Source organism: Clarias gariepinus, chromosome 15 (assembly GCF_024256425.1).
Source record: "Clarias gariepinus isolate MV-2021 ecotype Netherlands chromosome 15, CGAR_prim_01v2, whole genome shotgun sequence".
Lineage (NCBI taxonomy): Eukaryota > Metazoa > Chordata > Actinopteri > Siluriformes > Clariidae > Clarias > Clarias gariepinus.
The window spans coordinates 12790954-12812262 of NC_071114.1; the positions used below are offsets into that span (position 1 = coordinate 12790954).

General features: G+C 36.8%; 1 protein-coding gene across 2 annotated transcripts in view; it reads right to left on the bottom strand.

Moving 5' to 3' along the window:
• kcnh1b (potassium voltage-gated channel, subfamily H (eag-related), member 1b) overlaps positions 1 to 21150 on the bottom strand; it is a 44901-nt gene extending 23751 nt beyond the window's left edge. Inside the window, exons 1-8 of one of the 2 annotated variants that reach the window (XM_053513236.1) lie at positions 20945 to 21150; positions 19837 to 19863; positions 17817 to 17940; positions 17190 to 17296; positions 16972 to 17100; positions 16353 to 16471; positions 14565 to 14957; positions 9812 to 10241 (exon numbers count right to left, since the gene is read on the bottom strand). In XM_053513236.1, coding sequence (XP_053369211.1) covers positions 9812 to 10241; positions 14565 to 14957; positions 16353 to 16471; positions 16972 to 17100; positions 17190 to 17296; positions 17817 to 17940; positions 19837 to 19863; positions 20945 to 21017 — 1402 coding nt within the window. In that variant the 5' untranslated portion in view covers positions 21018 to 21150. The remainder of the gene's footprint in view (positions 1 to 9811; positions 10242 to 14564; positions 14958 to 16352; positions 16472 to 16971; positions 17101 to 17189; positions 17297 to 17816; positions 17941 to 19836; positions 19864 to 20944) is intronic. The other variant, XM_053513238.1, reaches the window with a different exon arrangement.
• Between the last annotated feature and the right edge of the window lie 159 nt (positions 21151 to 21309).

Consider the following 21309-nt stretch of genomic DNA (forward strand, 5'->3'; position numbering starts at 1 on the left):
AATTTAAATCTGGATTTTTTATTTGCATTCTTTGCATGTAAGTTTTGTTCATAAATATTAGCTAGTTTTATTATTATTATTATTATTATTATTATTATTATTATTATTATTATAAATAACTACTATTAGTTATTAGCTAGCTCAGTAAGAATTTCTAATGGTTCTAGCATTTAAAGATTCCCAGTACAATTTTTTTAAATTTCATATAGATTCTAGATACAATAGGTTAAAATTCCATAAATATAGTTTTCTTTATAAATTTATATAATTTTCTTATGTGCGTGTGTATATACTGTATGTGTGTGTTGTACATGGCTTTAACAATGAAATGTAACAATACAATGATTTTGTATTTTTTGTATAAATCATTTTGAATGATTTTTAAACAAAACTGCATTATGCAGATGTCTGTTACCTGAAACTTGCTGCTACACATCTGCAAATGCGCACCCACACACTCCAGTCAATTCTTGTATTAAACGATGCACATACTCATTAAATTAAAAGTTAAATTAAACATTTTATTTATTCAACTCCAGATGCATAACAAGACACTTAATGTGCAGAAAATATTTTATAACACATAAAAGGAAAAAATGCTGCACTACCAGATAGCCATTTAGTGTGGACATCATTTTCCTCAATGGAAGTCTAAATCAATCCTTTTTTTCTCTGCCCTACATAAGATTTTTTGATAATAGTGATGTAGAAGTGCGTCTAGCTTCACAGTTCGCTCAGTGGTATGAAAGTAGCCTCGCCTTGGCTCCCCTGGCGTGATTTTGACGAATCACAGTTTGACAATGCTATGAAGATTTTTCTGATTTGTTAATTTTCGCATATTTTATAGAAAGGGAAGCCGACTTGGATTGGCTTCCCTTTGAACATGAGGGGAAAGTGCAATACTGTGTTTCACCAAACTTTCACCACATAGCAGTTGGGAAGGCGCTGTTTCACTCGCTGTAAGATATTGTATTAAAGTTTTTTTTTGTTTTTTTTTTGAAGATTGGCTTCACTTGGCTTTCGGGACAAAACCCCACTGAAATCGTTGTGTGTTATATGTCTTTTTCAGGGACACTTAAAATACGAAATACATTCCATATTCCATGGACTGTTACTGATTGCTGTTGCTGCTAGTGTTTAATTTGGCTGTTCTGTCATTGGGTACTTATTTAAAGACATATTGTATAAGTGATAAATATTATAGCCCTGGATGTCACCTTTTCTTGTTCAACATGTTTATAATTATTCCTACTGTATGTATTTATGCTATATATTTATGGCTGATGCTATGGTGATTGTTGGATGTTTACTAGTATTATTGAAAAAAATAAAATAATAAAATATTTTAAATGATCCAACTATGCAATTATTAATCCCACTACTTACCTATGTACAACATTTTTACTGTAGTTTTTATTCCATAATATTTATATAAACCCATTTTTTATTTATCATATCAGAATATTATATCCAAGTGGCCAGTTTACTATATATTATAATAACTGTAAGAACTCCATGATAAATATACCTTTGTTAAAGGTGGGGTGTTATTAACACCAATATAACCTTTTTTTTTTTTGCAGTGTAGACCAGTGTCTGTGCTTCACAGACGCTTAGCAGGAGTCCCTTTGAGAATCATGACCTCAGACCATTTTTAAAGGCACAGAGTTCATCAAGATTTGACCTCTGGAGTACAGTGGAAGTAAAAGTTGGTGGCTATGTTGGTTAAACCAGAGTAAGACTGAAAGTAAGAAAGAAAACTTTTAGTTCCATGCTAGAAGTGTAACTGAGAGACTTCTGCTGAAACTTATCAAAGTATTTCAAACCACGCAGATGATTAACCCTTATTTTGGGGGCTGTTGTAACTGCACAGTGTACAATGGAGACTGGCAGGATAATTAGTGGTTTTGTTCCTCACAGATCAAACACTCTACTGAGTCATGGAGATGCCTACATTCACTGGCAGTAAAAGAATAACCCTTCTGATTATAGTGTGTGTGTGAGTGTTTGTCTGTGTGTGCGTGTTCCGTGGTAGTGCCTGCCAGTTTCAGAAAACCTTGCTGTCTCGATTGTTGTGCTAATACAAAAGAAACGCCCCAGGATGGTGGTTGCTATGGTGATGTTAAACCTTTCCAAAACTGCATATGCCTAGTTTTGATCTTTCAATGACAATTTTAAAACATCCAAAAACAACATATACCTGTGTGTATAAAGAAAAGGAACAGTGCAAGTTTTCCAGGTGTTCTTCACCCGAAAGCTATTGTATCTAATAATACAAAGGCTATTATAGTTTATGTAAAAAGCTATAAAACGGAGGCAAGAAAACACAGTGTCACCAAATTATCGGACCTCAAATGTGTTTGTGTTCTCTCTCATATTCTCTCACTAAGACAACGCTGCTTAAAGACCTTACAGCAGCAAATTAAAGACAAGCACCCCTCTCAGCAGTTTGTAGCGGATCATGTCGGCTAAAGCTCCAGATTTAGCACCCTGTCAGTTACAACAGTTTCAGCTTGCACAAATACTCTGAACCCACAGGACGGGTCCTGCAAGGGATATCGGTGTGTTTTAATGCCCTCTTTTAGCACTTCTCACACTGTTGCACCCATGACTATCTTTATTGTTTCTCCAGACAGCCACGAGATCAAATAGAAATAATGCTTAGGTCTCCTCACTTAACCTTTTTCTCCTGAGACATAAAGAGCTGTTACCTTAAATACTGTACATCTCCTTTTCAGTTTCAGTAGAGATGTTGACAGAAGTCACAAAGATATGGCAACTTACCTACGTCTCAAGTGCTAATGCACTACAGATATTTTCTAGAAGTTTTTAATTTTTATATTTAAGTATATTTCAATAGAAGTATGAATGCACTTTTTATTTTGCTTCGTTAAAAAACATTAACTGTATATTAATACAGTTTGAGTATGATTTAACAGGTCTGTATTGAGTATGATTTAACCAAATGCTTAATTTTAATGCCAAAAAAGTAAATAAAGGAAAAAAAATGTATGTTTGGTTACAGAACACGCTAAACTAACATGTAATCTATTAATAAGAATTTTTCCTGTGCATTTTTTTTTTTGTTTTTTTTTTGTATAGTAAATATTGTCTGAAATAAAATATGGCTTCCTTTCATTCCAAGCATTATGTCAAATGTGTTGTGAAACATATTTCTGATTTATCACCCTGTATGCCTCACTAATTCGGTTTCGAATACCCCTGAAGCTTTGCACTTCTCACACACAACAGCACATCCTTTCCATTTTCTCTATGGATTTGCTGTTGTAATTAAATAATGATGGCGGTAATGGGCACTGTGAAGTTGCTGAGGTGTAGTGAAGTGTTTGAAATGTAGCCATCCAATTCTCATGAGTTAGGCGGAGCAGAGAGGATGTTTTACAGACAGATGCTGATAGAAAGGAAATGACAGGTAGTGCTGAGACTACATGAGCCAGAGCTTTACCAGGCTTTATCCGCCACTGCCATTTCTGCCACTTGAGCACCAGACACACCTGGGGCAGGAAAAACCACATGGAAATAATAACCATGATTGTAATTTTGTAATATTAGAAGGTGTCATAAGGTTAATATAATTCCTTCTGTTTTGGGGTGGGACTGTAATGGAGAACTAGGCGTAGTAGTAGTAGTAGAAGAAACCAGTAGTTTTAAAAATACAGAGATAATATCTTGATCCTAGCCATGATGACATGGCATGGTACTGTATTTTCATCTTTATCTTCAATTTACCATCTAATCTTCAGTAAGTGCTTTAGCTTGGTCAGGATTGTGGTGGATCCAAAGTCTATACCAGGAACATATTTTGTTCTTGGTAAGTACAAGGAAATTCAGAAAGTCAAAGAAAAAGGCAAAGGATACCCATATGGACAAACACACAAATATAAGCAGTAATCTGAGAGTAACCTAAGTTCTGGACTGACCCCAGAATTTTGGAAGCTGTGATGCAGCAGTGCTACCTCCTGATCCACCATGCCTAAGCATTATTTTATCCCTGACTTAAAAGCACCCCATTGGTTTGTACCTAATAGTCATTGGCTCGGGCTATTTTAGACTTTCCAAATATGGGTGCAAGAGGCAGAGAAGAGGGAATTGACATTCCTAGGCTGCATATAACTTCATATTTATTGATTATGAAAATATATAAAGGCACCAGGAGCATCATGTCACAGACAACCTAATCTAGCTTCATTCAATATTACTCTTATTTACTCATTGATTTTCAGTAATGACTTTTACCAACATGTTTTTGGGATATGGCAGGAAATTACAGAACACAATTGTAACCTATGCAGAGACAGGAAAAAGATGGACATAAAGTCCGCATAGACGGTTCAGACTTGAACCAGGCGGCAAAAAAATAAATAAATGAAAAGCCGGAGCATTTTTTAATGTTGTCAAGCTTTAAAGGAAGGCATAAAGTGCAATGATTCCCACAATAATCTAAAACAAACAGTAAAATAAGAAAGAAATATTGGGAATGGGATTTCCATGCAAAGACTTTAATTTCCTGTCATCGCTGCCTAGGACCAACATACCCTGTGCACAGTCATTAAAAAGCCTAAATGAATTCCACAAAGTCAAACACTATCCTTGAAACTTTTCAACACATACTATGTATTTAGAGTATTTATAATATGTAAAGTAAAAAATTAAAAAAATTTAAAATTAACCTGCACTTTAAGAAAATCGAAATTTAAGAGGATTTCTCAAATAAGTTAAATTAGTTGCAACTCCTAGAGAAACTGGGAAGTATGGGGAGCAATGGTGCACCACATTTCCTGGTCAAAATGCTGAAAACGGCCAATTTCCCGTTCCCCATATAGTTACAGATACGAGTCTGTATACAGCCTGTGAGTCTAGAAACTGTGTGTGTGTGTGTGTGTGTGTGTGTGTGTGTGTGTGTGTGTGTGTGTGAATTGAGGGCATGGGCCACTTGTTGCAATTACCCTGTACACGAAACTCACTCCTGTGCTACTTATACTTATATCTGAGGCATTGTAAGTGCAAAAGCTTTGGTACTCGGATTTTTGAGAGAGGAGCCTTTAACCTTGCGGTACGTTTTGCTCAAGTGTCTATTTCAAAAATTGAACACAGTTTGGTAGTTTTTTTTCAAGGTGGACCAAAAGTGTTTTTTCAGTGTGTGTCCACTCTACAAACCCCATTATGGTCTAGGGAGTGATTTTTGCAATGATTTTAGGGGCATTTTTGAAGGGGTAAACCAAAGTAATGGGGTTTTTCGAGCCCATTGACAAGCCATAGCTTGTTTTGGACCAAAAACTAGCAATTTAGGAGTCAAGGGGACAAAGTGGTTCGGCAAGGCTACCAAATAGATCCTCATTAACCTAAAACAGTGTTTTTTGCACCAAGGTTGAAATCGTTCCATTGCACTCTGGAGACCTGGGGAAACAGATTTATATAAGTTTCTTTCAGTTCTATGTAAGTTTGTAAAATTCTGGTGTACCCAGCCCTGAATAAAAAAAATGGGAATTTGTAAAAAAAAAAAACTTTGAAAAGTAAAGGGAGATATTACACCAAAGAGAAGGTGAAAGTGCAGCTAGACAACTGATTTGTGACAGCATGTTTTTAAACGTACTGTCCATATACAGTATATGCATGAAATAATAACAAAATTACAAAATGCTGGTGTTAGGGATTGAGGAATTGGGCCAGGAATAGGGTACGATAACTTTCCTAAGAAATCAGACCAACAAAATCGTCCTTCACGGTAGCCCCCTTCCTTGTCCTCTCCTTTCTCCTCTCACTTCAAGTTCACATACACACATGCATGCACAAACACATGCGCGTACTGTAGGCACCTGAAAACAAACGCACACACACACTAACGGAAACACTGCTCGATTGGGTTTCTTTTCAAAGGTAAAGTGCAGGTTAATTTGTTTTTTTTTACTTTATATTTCGTATTAATTATTTTTATCTGAATATTTTGGGGTTGTGGAACGAATCATTAGCGTTTCTATTTCTTAAGGGGAAATTCACTTTGATATATGAGTTCTTTGATATACAAGCACGAAATGAATTATGCTCGAAATCCACCAAGTCTTAACTGTACTAATTACCGATCTGATCATCTGTCATCATCTAAACCTGGCTCATGCCTTAAGTTAGATGCTTTTTTTGTGCTTGAATGATCCATAGGTCAATGGCTTAACAACCAAAAAAAACATTCAGGTAACTGGTCAGGTACAGGAACTGGACAGTAATGAGAACAAAAAAAGGCCTTCAGAAAGCCTGGAGAACTATTCTTCAAGACTACAATAAAAATACAAGAATGTATGGCTCTTTCAAAGGAAAATATGAAGAAATGAGGGGTGGCTCAAGACTTGTATACAGTCACAGAACTGGTTATTTAAACTGTCGCTATGGGAAAAAGTTGACCTCGGTAGAAAATGGTAGTAAAATTAATAGTAAAGTGAATGGAGCTGTAGGCATGGCAAATTCTGCTTTCCCGGAGATAGCTTGGATTCCCTTTGCACCACGGGAAGCGAAATTTTAGACTGTATTGACTCACTGATATACACTAAAGTCCAACTGCAGTGCCCTGCTTCAGCCATTCTTATTTACTTCCCTACATTATTCACAAAGCATCAATCAAGAGAAAGCCTAAGAGCTGCCCTAATATCCAAGATCCATTAACACACACATGCACACACTTTTAAGAATATTGCCTGACTGGCAATAGCTACAAACACACATACACACACTCGCGCGCGCACACACACACATGCAAACACGCACACACATACACATTAGTACACATAGTACATTGCATGACTAAGCTGCATGCTGCTGGTTGAAGGGGTGACAGCCGTCGCCCCAGCCTGATGCCTCTGTGGTAAAGCAGCTCTGTCACAGCATGATCCTCTGGCTTCCTGTCAGTCTCTCCTGTTCTCCTGCCAGCATGTATAACCGTCAGCCCCGAGCAACAACACACAACACACCACAAGCACTGAAGAGTAACAACCAGGCCAGCACGTTTACATACGAACGCATGCATATGCAAAATTTACTGCATGCATGTGTGAACATACATCCAGATGTGTAAACACACTACAACTACAAAACAGTTTATTACACTGTATGCACAAAAATATTTGGCCCAACCTGCAGTGACATTGTATCCAAGTACACAAACTTCAATATGGAGTTGGTCCCCCTATTGCAGCTATAACAGCTTCCACTCTTCTTGAAAGGCTATTCAGAAGATTTTCTGTGGGAATTCATGTCAATTTATTTTTTACAGCATGTACAGTACTGTATGAGGTTAGGCACTGATGTTGGACGAGAAGGCCTGGCTATCCGTTCCATTTCATCCCAAAGGTGCTCAATAGGGTTGAGGTCAATTAAGTTCTTTCACACCGAACTTATCAAGCCATGACTTTATGTTCCTTGCTTTGTGCAGTGAGGCACAGTCCTGTAGAAATAGAGAAGGGCCTTCCCCAAACTGTTGCCACAAGGTTGGAAGCAGAACATTTTCCAAGATGTCTTGATATGCTGAAGCATTAAGATTTCCCCTCCCTGGGAATAAGGGACCTAATTCAATTCAACACCTGAATTAAAAAATTAAAAGGTCTGGTCAAATACTTATGTCCATATAGTGTATCTAACCTTATGTACTACAGTTGGTTCAGCTTTTAATGGGTTAGTCTTATATATTTTAATCCTCTGAGCAATCAGTGTAGTAGAACGATGTCAGAACTGTTCTTATGTTAGAACTGTTCTTATATTGTAAACAATTTGGAAGCACTTTTTCTTTAGCATCTAGTAGACAATCTGCCAGCCTGCTGTTTGTCCATTCTGCATCCAAATTATCTTGAGTTTATTTGAGTTAAATTCACCCTAATCGCTTTATTTATTTAGAGCAATATTAAAATTGCTCCAACGCTATAGGGATCATAATTTCAATATTGCGATACGTTATAATTTCAAATCCTGGGACAAAACATACAGTAGCTGGACCAACAGTGTGGAGGAATGGCACATATCTGACCACATGACTGCAAATACTCACTGTCAGTAAAACATCTTAAAAGTTACAAACTCACAGTATTTTGAAGTAAATACTTTTTTTTAATCCTTGATAGAGGATAATAATTCCAGCTGTAAGATACCTCGCAGGGTTATATCAATAATTTGTATAATTTTTTATAGTTATAACTTAAAGAGACTTGTAAAAAGGACACTTTGTAACAGTTAGAGTCAAAGCTGTTTCTTCATGTTATCTGAGTTGGGGAAGTAATGAGGACCGAGGGCTGTGGGCTTTGTGGTTTCTCAGTAACAAGACAAGTTGCATTTTTTTTTTTTTTGTATCGACTTAAAAAGAGAAAAAAAAGAGACACTGGTTAAGGAAACAACTATTCTAGCATTCTAAAATGTGATTACAAGGACATATTTGTTGTAAATATTACCACAAGCGCAGCATACTGTAAGTATGAGGCATGATCTTTTTGCAAAAATAAAAAAAGGCCTTTGGAATGAAACAATTCAGGATGTAATGTTATAGGATAATAATCAGCACTGGGATGGTAACCATAATACCACGCATATCCTGTTGCCTTCTTTATTTAATCATTCATTTCAGAGAATTTTAAACTGTCCTATTGCATGAGATGAAGTTTAATCAAAATCTTAATCTTGACAGGTTAAAACATTTTTCCTGGCGGAGCTACATCTAATTCCCTACAAATGTTTAATGTAGGTCAGACCTATTATGATGCAAGTATACTGTAATAATGTGCATAAACTAAAATTAGAGGTACTTGTATCCCAGACAATATACCCAAATCATAAACTAAAGATACACCATTGCCATCCCCTCTTCCCTCTTTCACAGCGCAGTAGCCTGCAGACAAGACGAAACTATCCTTTGAAAGGTGCAGTATGAAATCTCGGACAGACAGAAGCGGACAGACGGAATCCTTTCACAAACCAGACCAATAGTGTAATCCATCACGGCTGCTCCCAAGGCTTTATTTTGGGACAAAAATGCAATCTAGTTCACCTCTATATAGAACCAATGAACTACAAAAAGCCCTTGCAGGAAGTGTGTTAATCAAATTCTCTGTACAGTGAACACACCTGCTGTACTAGATGGCATCAAGGGAGGACAAGGCAAAGACAAAACCCTATAAAGTTCAGACTGTTATAATAGGCGATAGTACAGGTTGATATGCACTGGTTTTATGGGGCTGTGAAATTTGATTAGGATACACGAAGGCTATATGGTTAGAGTGCAGAATGCCAGTTTTAATGAGAGCATGCAACCCATTTTATATATTGCCAAACAATCTACATGAGCCAAAGTACTTGGCACATCATCTGTACTAAATGTATGTGTAATCTAAAGCTATCAGCCTGTGGTTCTTTTTTGGCTCTTGGTTAAAGGTTAGAGTAATTGAAGTCAGGTGAAATATGTAATAGTGAGACAAATCTGTATTTTAACCTCAAAACCAGTTGTTTTTGGAATATATTTTTATATTTAAATGAATCTGTTGATTTGTCTATGTAGCTCTTCTCCATGATTTTATAACCAAAATGGAATAATTTTATTTCCATGCTTTACTAAGTTATAGCAAAACATATTTTTATTCATTAACAATGGATTTGTCAGTGCTGTAATGCTGCGTGAGTTGTGAGCTCCAGTCAAAATTTAATTCCTTGGGGATATTTACAATCTCTTATTTATTCTTAACTTACATTACACAGATTCTGACACAGCATGTGTTTTTTTTTTTTACTAAAAAGGAAACTTATGTTCAACACTCATACTCACATCCAATCATCATCATGGCCACAGCGAAAATCTTCTCCCCGTCCGTAGTGGGGGCGATGTTGCCGAACCCAATGCTGGTCAGACTGGTCATGGTGAAGTACAGTGAGGTGATGTAGACCGAGTCCTTACTGGGACCACCCTCCCACTTGCCTGAACCGCTGGTGTTGAAGCGGTATGGCGTGCCCACCGACTCGCCTAGCAGATACAGCCAGCTGTCGGTGCGCACCACATTGGCCTCCTCGTCGATGACTTCATAGTCACCAATGCTGTACCAGATGCAGGCCAGCCAATGGGCAGCCAGGCCAAACACACACACCAGGAGCACCAGAACAGCTGCTCCATACTCAATGTAGTGGTCCAGCTTGCGTGCCACGCGGCCCAAACGCAGAAGTCGCACCACCTTCAGAGAGCTGAAGAGACTACTAATGCCCTGGATGTCAAAAATAAAGGGGGAAAAAAAAAACAAGATGTTATCATTTTCATCATCACTGAAATTAGGTTTGATGCTTAAATTAATTCAATTCAATTCAATTCAATAAAGGTCATTGTCTCAAAGCAGCTTCACAAAAATAAAAGAAATTAATTTAAATAATAATAATAATAATAATAATAATAATAATAATAAATTGTGTATGTGTGAGAAAAAAGTGTCTAAATAATAATAAAATGTCTCTGATGAGCAAGCCAAGGGTGACGGCGACAGAAATTAGATGCTAGAGTTTAGCACAGCACAACAAATACATGTACAGTAGTATACATAAATATTGACATATTTCTTGTACCATAAATAAAATGCAGAAAACATAGTAATGCAGTAACTCTAGGAATAACAGTTGGTTATATGATAAGAGATTTCATATCACTGAAATGGCCTGTTTAATTTGTTCAAGGTTGACATGTGGTGCGCATAAAAAATGCACTGCTTACGCTCAAGCAAAGCAAATCAGCAAAAGCATATTGACTAGCAGGTAAAGAGAAGTCATTCGTGATGCAGGACAAGCTTCCTTTTCAGGTACGACCCTTTAATAGACGTAAGTTTGGGCTTAGCTACTGTATGTTAGCCTGTTTACAGCACAACAGCAGAATCAAAAGCCTGGATATCTCGTGTTGACAAGTCCAGCAAAGGCAGTGGCCTTGGAGCTTCGGAGGGAGGGAACTGTGCAAGCAGCATTAATCTTTATTTACACCACTTCGCTTCACCACTAATGCACACACAATACCCTGACAGCTTCACACAGTGCTTTAAGAGGACAATATGATTCTGTTTTCATAGATTGTGTGTAATCTGAGTATGTATTTTAAGTAGTGGTTATAAAATTATGCAACAGTAATGATGTTGTATTGGTCACTTGATACTAAAAGAAAAAAGCTGATGATGTTTATAGCAATTTACACTTAAGAGCATCAAATTATAATGTATTTAACTACTTTATGGTGGGAATTAACCATAGGAATAAGAATAACAATTTATCCAGTGGGTAGAGTTTAAAAACATTAGAAATATTTTTTCAGCTTCAGTGAACATTTATGAACTAACAAGTGTCATTCATTCATTCATTCATCATTGGTTTATGTCAGATTCATGATATATTCCTTATTGATTATTGTCTTGTGTCTTATATAAATATTAGACGTGAGTGTCCATTAGATGATTATATGTGTTTTTTATGTTGTTACCCATGATGGTAGAAAAAATTCCCAAACATTTGTGGGAGTAATAAAATGTTTAATAAAACATTAATGTTCATTTTAAAATCTAGCAGCAATAAAAGAGCTTCAAGGTCTAATCTCTCTTTTACTGACCTTTTGGTTTTATTTGTAGTAGGCCTTAGTCGATTGACATTATTATGTGATCATTAGAGGCTATTTGCCGATTCTATCCAAACAGCCCCAAATGCTGCTGTATATATATCGCTGGTGTTATTTTTATTTTTTTTCAACGCAGGAGTCATGAAGTGCAGGACAATAACAGATAGAAGTTTTCGCAAAAAATAATTAAGTACACTGGAACTACCCCCAGAGTCCTGTAGGACACCTATAAGGTGTCCCTTTAGGGAAAACCATCTGTCTTCAAGTCACAAAAACAACCCCGTAAGCCTGTAATCTGTATTGCAGACAAAATGCCATCACTAGCAATTCCATTTTCTAAAGAAATCAGCAGAAATTTGAAATGCTTTTTGTGATATGAGGTATTATATACAGTATATATATAAAGTATATACACACACTATTTTTGCGTCATGCTATGTGAAGAAGCAAAACTGAAACCACTGCTGATCCACATTATCACCTCTCAGTTATCAACAGATATAATGTAAAAGGTGAGAACAGAAGGGACAAGAAGACAAAGGACAAGACCAAGAGGGAGAATATTCATCTTTCAATTATGTTGAACTCTGCACCACGCTTAGCCTACATCACCAGTGCTTGATTAAAGGCATTGAGAGACTCTCCTCTTCTTCAATTCTTCAACACATCACTGGCATAAACAGCTCTATTATTGTTCGTCTGTACAGCTGCCTCAGCTTTACTCATGCTTTAAGCAAAAGAAGACTGCAATGAAATAGACTATAATGAGTACTCCAAGCGTGCATCGCTTTAGAGAGAGAAAGAGAGAGAAACTAAATTGACATTCATTCCCGCTACTAAATGTGCAGTAATAGTGGAAAAACTTGAAAGTCTTGAGAATCTTTTTCTTTGAATGTTTAAACTGTTTACAGATGTGCTTATGCATGTGATACATTTCCAGGGGTTGGACTGAACACCCCAAGGTGTCTACAATTGGCACAAAAAATGCCACATTAAAAGCCAACTAGATCATTAATCAGTGTTTCCCAAAAACTGGTCTAATGGTAGCCAAAAGTAGAGATGAAATGCTCAAGCTTGCTCAGTTTGACGGAACCATCACAACAACATAGACAACTATGTACTAAAATTGCTCATTGGTCACTGCTGTGCGTGACTGCTGAAGGACGTGAGTTTGGGTGTGATGACGCTGAATTAATAATGGATGATTTCACTGATAAACAGTTTGTTTTGTTGGACTGGTAACCAGCACGCTATGCTGATCATAGAAATACACAGTATTGTTATGTAATTGATACGCCAGTCATCTGTCATCTCAGGTCATGCCATGTGTGTACACCTGTGGGGTTGGACTACATGATTCAGTAAACAAAGCTTATGTAAAACAAGCCTCTTTATTCATGAAAATTACCCAAATGGTAAAAAATAAACTATATGCCATGCTTGGCAAGTGTTATTTTGAAAGTGCTTCTTTACTATAAAGTCTTTGTCAGTGCACGAGCAAATCGATTTAACCATTGACAGGTCGGATAAAGTTTTTAACAGTCTGTAAAAGTATACAAATACTGTAAAGAGAGCTCCCCCAAAAATCCAAAAATTTATTTCAGCAGTTCTCTGTCCTGGAGAAAAGGCTTGATCTTTTGATCTTAAGACTATTCACAAATACACAGCTTTAAACATTTTTATTACTACAATTAAAGAGGGTTTCTTAAATATTATTAACTTTTATGAACAGAAATCTTCTTGGAGGTCCTGTTAGATTAACTCATTTTATCCGGCTGGCCTGATGACTTAAGCTGGAAACTAGAAACCATGTCACCTTAGCTAAGTAGGAAGGTTTGCAAGCATAAGCTGTATGGTTATTACCATTTACAAGTGTTCATCCATTAGTAATTACGCTAGGCATCCAGGTACTGTTAGCAGTAATGATTGTAAACGTTTATCAATATGAATGTTCTCAAAATCAATGTGAGAGGATCAACATGAATCCACTCGCCCATTTTGTAGTGTTATCCGAGTTCTCAGTGGAGAATTCTCAGGAGTGAAATCCTATTTCCTGGATAGTTTACTTCTATTATTACTAATAGTGCAGTGTAAATGCACTGTAAAGCCGATGTGCCTTGTTGTTCCACAGAACATAGTGATTTCTTTTATCCGAACAGTTATTCTATAACACCAGACTGTACTGTACTGTATGTTTAAATATAAATCCACATTTTTAATAACACTAAAACTAGATGGATATAAATAATACTTATTATTATATTTGAGAAATGCTTTTATAATAATAAATTATTTTCAAAATACTATTTTCTAAATATATAAAGGTGGGCCAGGATGATATGTTCCTGGAGTGTTGCAACAAGAACAGTAATTTGGACGTGTCTGGTTGCATAAAACCTGAAAACATGTCAGGGATTAATTTTTATAACAGCTCGCACCATTATGTTTTATTCCTTACACATACTAACAATACAATTGTTAGTATGTGTAAGGAATAAAACATAATGGTAGAACAGTCCAAACAGTAAATTGTATTGAAGTATGGAGAAATTTCCTTCTACCGTTAACCTCAGCAATACACTTACATTTACATAATCCATATATGGATTCAGTGATAAGCTCACATTTCCATACCTGCACTAAACCATGCAGCTCCTTCTGTAGTGTCTGTAGTCTGCAGACAGACTTAATTGAATCCTGGTCCTATAGTAACCCTGCAGTATATAAAGTACTACATAACTAATAAAATGTCAAAAGAAAATGTAAAACATAGCTCACATCCACAATAATCTAATCTATGTTTTCCTATTCTTATACCCAAACCAGTTCTTTGAAATCATTCCAAACAACCCACTGATATTCCACAGATTTCATTTACTACATCAGAAGGTAGTGGTCAAAACCATGTAGAAACTTTAGCAAACAGGGAAAAAAACACTTTTACCTCATCTACATTCTCGAAAGCGTTGATGACATCATAGGGCAGACAGGAAAGCAGGTCGATGACAAACCAGGTCTTCACATAGTTCATGCGGATAAGTTTGGGGTCTGATATCACCTCCCCTGCTGGCCCTACAAACGTCGTGTGGAAATTCAGCACAATGTCTACCAGGAAGATGACGTCCACGATGCTGTCCACCACCAGCCAGGTGACGTTGTTCTGCTTGGTCTTGAAGGAGACGTTGTAGGGAACCATGATGGCTGTGTAAAAGGTCAGGATGAGGATCACCCAGTCCCAGGTGGTCTTGAAGGTGCAATAATGGAGAATGATGTGGGGTGGTGTTTTGGGTGTTTCTTGTTTGTATTGAGGAAGGATGTCTGATCCCAACTGCAATACCTGAAAACAAATGCTAAATGTTTTTATGCATTATTAAATAGTCAGCATTCACAAAAATCATGTAAATCTCACAAAAAGTATGTAAAGTATGGAAGTGTGCAATGTATCTAGTCCAACAGTAAGAGATTTATGAAGCCCGGACAGTAATGGGAGTCATTATAAAGTCTTATTTGGCAGAGCTACATACAGCTGAAGACAGAATGATCCTAAGTACTGTACTTAGAGAATTTCAAGGGATTTATAACCTGAAAGTCTGAAGGGTAATGTTGGTTTGTATAAGAAGTCTGGTCTTTGATTTAAAAAGACCATTACAATGTCTCATTCACTGATTCATCGTCTATACTGCTTAATAATGTGTACAGGGTCGCGGAAGGGCCTCAGGAGGCTTAGGGCACAAGGCATGATAGACCCTGAACAGGGTGCCAATCCATCACAGAGCTCACACACACACTATGGGCATCAAGCACGGGGAGAACATGCAAACTCCAAACACACAGAGGCGGGAATTGAACCTGGAAGTGCATGGCGACAGTGTTAACCACCATTACAAAGGATAACATAAGAAAAAAAACAAGAGGGCAAACAAAAAAAACAAAAAGCCAAAAAAAAAAAAAACGTCCTACAAAGAATAATACACTAATCGAGTCAGAGAATAGTAGTAAATTCTTGCTGTTTTTGTTCCTTAACTTTTTGTGGATGTATGCTTTATCGCTATGGCTCTTATGGTTTAGATTTTTTTTTACAATGATAGAACTAGTGTTACAGTGCACTATTGTCAAAATTATTAAATCTAATTACAGTTTTAATTTAATGAAAAATGAGTAGGAAATTAACAAAATAAAAAAGGCTAAAAATAAGACGTTTAAGTAACATCCCTATTTTTAAGTTTGTTTGTAAAAATTTGCTAAGTGAGTTCTTTCTTTTTAAGTTACAGCGGTCTGAGACACATAAAGTTTTAGAAAACCTGCTTTATGGTATATTGGCATGACAGATCCTAAATACAGGAAGTAATAACATTATATTAAACTAGACATTTTGCTGTTTGTTTTATAAACAGGATGCACTTAAGACCACAGTAATATGACTTACAGCTGTTCTAAATATGATTTAAAAGTTGTGAATACAGGGCTTACTGCACTATATATATATATATATATATATATATATATAAATGTGTGTGTGTGTGTGTGTGTGTGTGCGCGTGTGAGCTGAGCTAGGAGGAGGAGTTGTATTTGAGCAGCTGTCTCAAAAGTGGAAGAGATTTATCTCAAGGAAGCAGAGGAGCTATGAGGATTGGCACAGACATTCACTTCTCTTCCCACAAGTGCTTAGGAACTAAGGGTTGAAATGGCCTTTGATGAGAATTGAACACACACAGACAGACACACACTCTACCTCAGCCAGACGAGAGTGCTTGTGGACGTTCTCTCCCTTATGAACGGTAGGAGCCAGCTGCTGAAGGACGCCTCGGCTGCTCGTCAAAGCACGAGTGAGACGGGCGAACTTAGCCCATCCTTAGGGAAACGAATAAACACACATATGGGAATCTTATTCTCTGTGTGCTCTGAAATTTTAGGGCAGTCATTGGGTCCAGCCTGTCCTGTACACGTTTAGTGTTTTCCCTGCTTTAATCACACTTTACTCAACTAATCAGCTAATTAACTGCCCTTCCTAAGATGAAGTGGGTGTGTTAGAGCAAGGCAAACACTAATATGAGCAGGACAGGGGATTCAACCGAGACCATGGTTGAGAACCTCGTCTCTAAATATTTACAATGACCATAATAACATATGACTTGTGCAGCCATGAGCAGAGTGACATACTGGATTATGTTTACTGTGTTTTGTGCACTCAGACATTTGAACAAACAGCTGCATATACACTGCATTCAAACATATTTAAACATCCCGTAATTTAGCATTTTTTTTATATTTTATTGTATTTTGTTTGGTCTATGGCAATAACACTACCTTTTCTCACAAGAAAAACAACCATTTCATTTGCAGTCACAAACCTTTAGATGAATCATCTTCGATGGGCTGCTTAAACGCAGTGATGTCATTAAACGTGCATAGAAAAAGCACAACTTTATCCTGCTCATTGCGGATGGGGGCGATCTTCACGAAAAACCACACGGGCATTCCTGTGCAGAGACAGGACGGTGAAATATGGTGAGCTCCATCATATTGTTTAGACAGGTTTGTCACACTTACTTAATAATCGCCTACTTACGGTTCTTCTTGTACATGAGAATTTCAAAGGAGTTCATTTCATAGTTCTCGAAGGTCTGGCGCACTTTCTCACTCGTCTCCTTGTCAGTAAGTTCCCCATACATGAAGCTGAAAGCAAATAAAATGTTAATCGATGTTGATTAACTGCATTGATTTAGCTACATATATGTACAGTGTCATAAACTGTGGTTCTTCTGGGAGGCAACAGGAATGTCTTAGCTATAAAATGTCACCCACAGTGTGTGCTGCCATAGGAACATAATCAACAACAAGGTGGCATTGATTCTTTTCTTACAACAGCACATCCTAAAATGTCTTCCGCTCTAAAAACGTACTAGCTGTTATTAAGGACTTTGGAGACATTGGAGACTCCTTCCATAAAATAAGCATAATCTTAAAAGGTCCAACATCAATTATCCATTATAGCTCATTTTTTATTCAGTTTATTATTCAGCTGAGACAATGCACAGATTCTGCCATAGAAGTTTCTGTGCAGTATTGACAGCGTATATGAATGAGTGCATTAATATAATCTGCCCAATTAGATCTGAGAATGCAAAATCACTGTTGTATAAATCATGCTACGGTAACTCCCAGAGGAATAAAAAGCGCAACAAGTTTACGTTACCTGCAAGTGCTGCTCTTCTGCATGACTTCAGCTCGATGGTAGCCTGAGAGCTTACAGAATCCATCATTACTGTAGACAATGGGCCAATCCACAATCTGGGCATTCCCCAAAACAAAATTGGTGTCTGTCATGAAACATCAAAGAAAGTTAATGAGGTAAACTATCTAAATGTTCAAATATGAGCTTGCAAGAGACATTAAGCTGGGTTTTTAAACAAGGGTCAAGCCGAGTCTCAGAAACACTTTAGAGTAGGTAATATTCATTGACCACAATGATCAGGTCACTTAGTGATAATTCAGAGTAGACTGCATGTAACTAGTACATTTAAAAAAAACTCACTCATGGCACTGACTAATTTTCACATTTATTTAATTAGTCCCCTACACTACCAGTTAAGGTTTGAAGAAAATTGGTTGTTAATCCTTTATTTAGTACTATTTTAGAATGTTGCTTTGCTTTTCAACTGTATATACAGTATATAAATATATATATAGAGAGAGAGATATAGACATAGATATAGATATACAGTTGAAAAGCATAGCAACATTCTAAAATAGTACTAAATAAAGTCAAAAAATTAATAAAGAAAGAAAGAAAGTTTTCTGTAACGAGTCGTGTCCAAACTTTCACCCATTAGTGTACCCTGGGCCAACACATTTTTAATTATATTTCTAGCAAGACAAAATGATTTATGAAAGGCTTGTGTCAATATTTATGAGTTGATATTTTATGTGATGTTTCCATTACATAATCTTCAATATAAAATTTCATTATGACTAGACAGAGATTATTGTTGTATAACAATGATATATTTAATATATTCAGTTGAGTTTATAAAACACATATTGATAAAGACTTTATTTATCTTCCAAAAGTAATATTTCTATCATTCTGGTTAAGTTACCCAACATATGAGCTTCGTAAATAAGTCAAAGTGTTACAGGTACAGATCAGCTCTTTGTAGCATTGTTAGAAGTATTACATTGATTACCACTTTTATTTAAGGAGTTGACAATTCATTTATGTTGTATGAGCTTCTTAAATGAGTTTTGAATTTATTGCAAATGTACAAATTTATTGCAAGTAGATTAGATGGAGTAAAGGCACCTTCCAAAAGCTAAGGTGACAGATTAATACTGCATTCAAAATGTCTTTAAGCTTAATTAATGTGCCACTTAGATTAGTGGCTAAAACAGAAATGAAAGTGCACAACTCTACCCAGACATCTCCCTTGCAAATAAAGACAACGCATCAGCGCCACATCCTGAGACTGGAAATAAATCCTCCAACATTCTTTATAATTGCATGATACAATGCTTATAAATATGTTATGAATCCCTACTGTCTGTACCCTTCAAATATAGAGTGAAGGTTACAGCTTGCAGGTGGTAAGTGAGGGAAACTGTTGTAGAATTTACTTGCAATTAGCATGTTAACATAATAGAATGATATAAAGTAAATCTTTATATTTTGAAATCTTTCGCTTGAAGGATCCTACAAACAGTATTTCTACAAAAGAGAATAACTCTTTATAGAAAGAATCGCTGTCTGTACAAATTTGGGCAATTTTCTTTACTGCTCCATACACCGTGATCACTGGTGTTGAAATAACACCTGCAGTGTTTATATAAATCCAGCTGGACACAAATGAACAGTAAAAGAGTTCATCTAACACCAGGGATTCGTCTGTGTAAATCTAATCAATCTCCATATGGCAAGACAGAGGAGCAGGAGGTTACTGAAATGCTAAAGATTAGTAACTCAGCTGGGAAAGTTGTATCAATAAAGCAGGTTAGATGGTTAGTGCACACTTTTACATTAAGGATTAAAAACAGATGGGAAAGCGTATAAACAAGGTAGAAAATGACAAGAAAATGGATGTCTAACAGCACTATCTAAACCTACATGAGAGCAATATTTGCACAAAAACGTTTCTAAATGAGCAGAAAAGCCACAACATAAAGGGATGAGCTGGATGGAAGTAGAAGGGAAAAACATGTCTACATGACTTTGGTTGTACCTGTCTGTCTATGGGATAATGTCCAAACTGAAACATCGAAAAAAGAAAAAATGTGTTAAAGCAATTAAGGAAAAAAAAAGCACAGTTGAAGCTGGATTTTATACACAGCTTAATCCTCAGTACTAAGGTAACACCTTCAGTGTTCACTTCATCTGCATTGAAATCAATTCATATGTTCATGGTATACAGTAGGTGATTATTTAGCACTGAGGATATTGTGTAAAGTGAAGCAAGCAGTGCAATTATTAAAATGAAAATGCATTCAAAGGCTGCAAAAAAAGCTTTGGTTATTGCCAACAGATATAACAAGAATGTGATGTAAACTAACTGAAATTATAAAGAATATAGTGGAAAAACATATGAATCTGTATTTATCCTTATCATATACTGTATTGTATGGGCAGTGTATTGTGTCCATCACTGACTACAAGTCACAGTAAATAACAGTACACTTATTACGGTATATATTAGTATAAATAAATATCATACATATATATTCTATATAAGTATCTGGAATACAGGGTGAGAGCATAAAATCATTATCTGATTATATAAAATCATATTTTTTAAAGGACTTTAAAGGGACTTTACATTCACTCTGTATTCTACTCTGTGTTGGATGTTTTGAGGGGATAAGAGGAAATTCCAAAAGAGCTTTAGCAGGAAAGATGTCAGGGGAAAGAAAATATATTAACTCATAAGGACAATAAAAACTACAACTGACTCTTCATGATATAAAGTACTCATTTGTTTGGTTCACCATGCGTGTAAAACACTGAACCTAAATGAGATGCTGAACACATAGCTTACAAAAAGAGAAAATACAGCCGTGCAGTGCACAACCCCCATGCTGAATTAACACCTGCACCGATAAGACTGAATTAATGCATAGCCTCAGGTTGGAATGATTTATACATTTTCAGCACTGGGTATGATGCAGCCTGAAACAACACCATGCATCTTATTTTATTCCCGCAGGCTGATGACAGAAGCTGAATCCCCTGATTGTCTGACTCTCAGTATTCTGTAAGATGTGAATGAACTCTTAAAGAAGGGGAAATACAGTAATAACCCTCGCATGTGGTGTGTAATAAGCTTGCTGTCTTACCGTTGGACCTTCGGACGATATTCTCTAGAAAAGTATTTTGAGGGGCCACGAGTCCTCTGCGACCCCCGGCCATCCCGACTCCTCTGGGACTGAGCAGCGATTCTAACGATCCGGTAAGGGACAATCAGTCAGTCCTTCTTGGGAGTCTACATGATTTCGGATGCTTTGAGGACAGAGATGCGGCACTGTGATTGTGATGCGCTCTGCTGTCCCTCGGCAACACGATGTGCGTGTGCGTGCGCGCGCGCGCGTGTGTAGAGTCGCTGCCCCGGGTCGCACCGCCCACATCGGCCGCGGTAACGGACCTGAACGGCCGGGACACTCCACCTGCTGGCGGCCGGACGAATTACATTATTTAATAGACA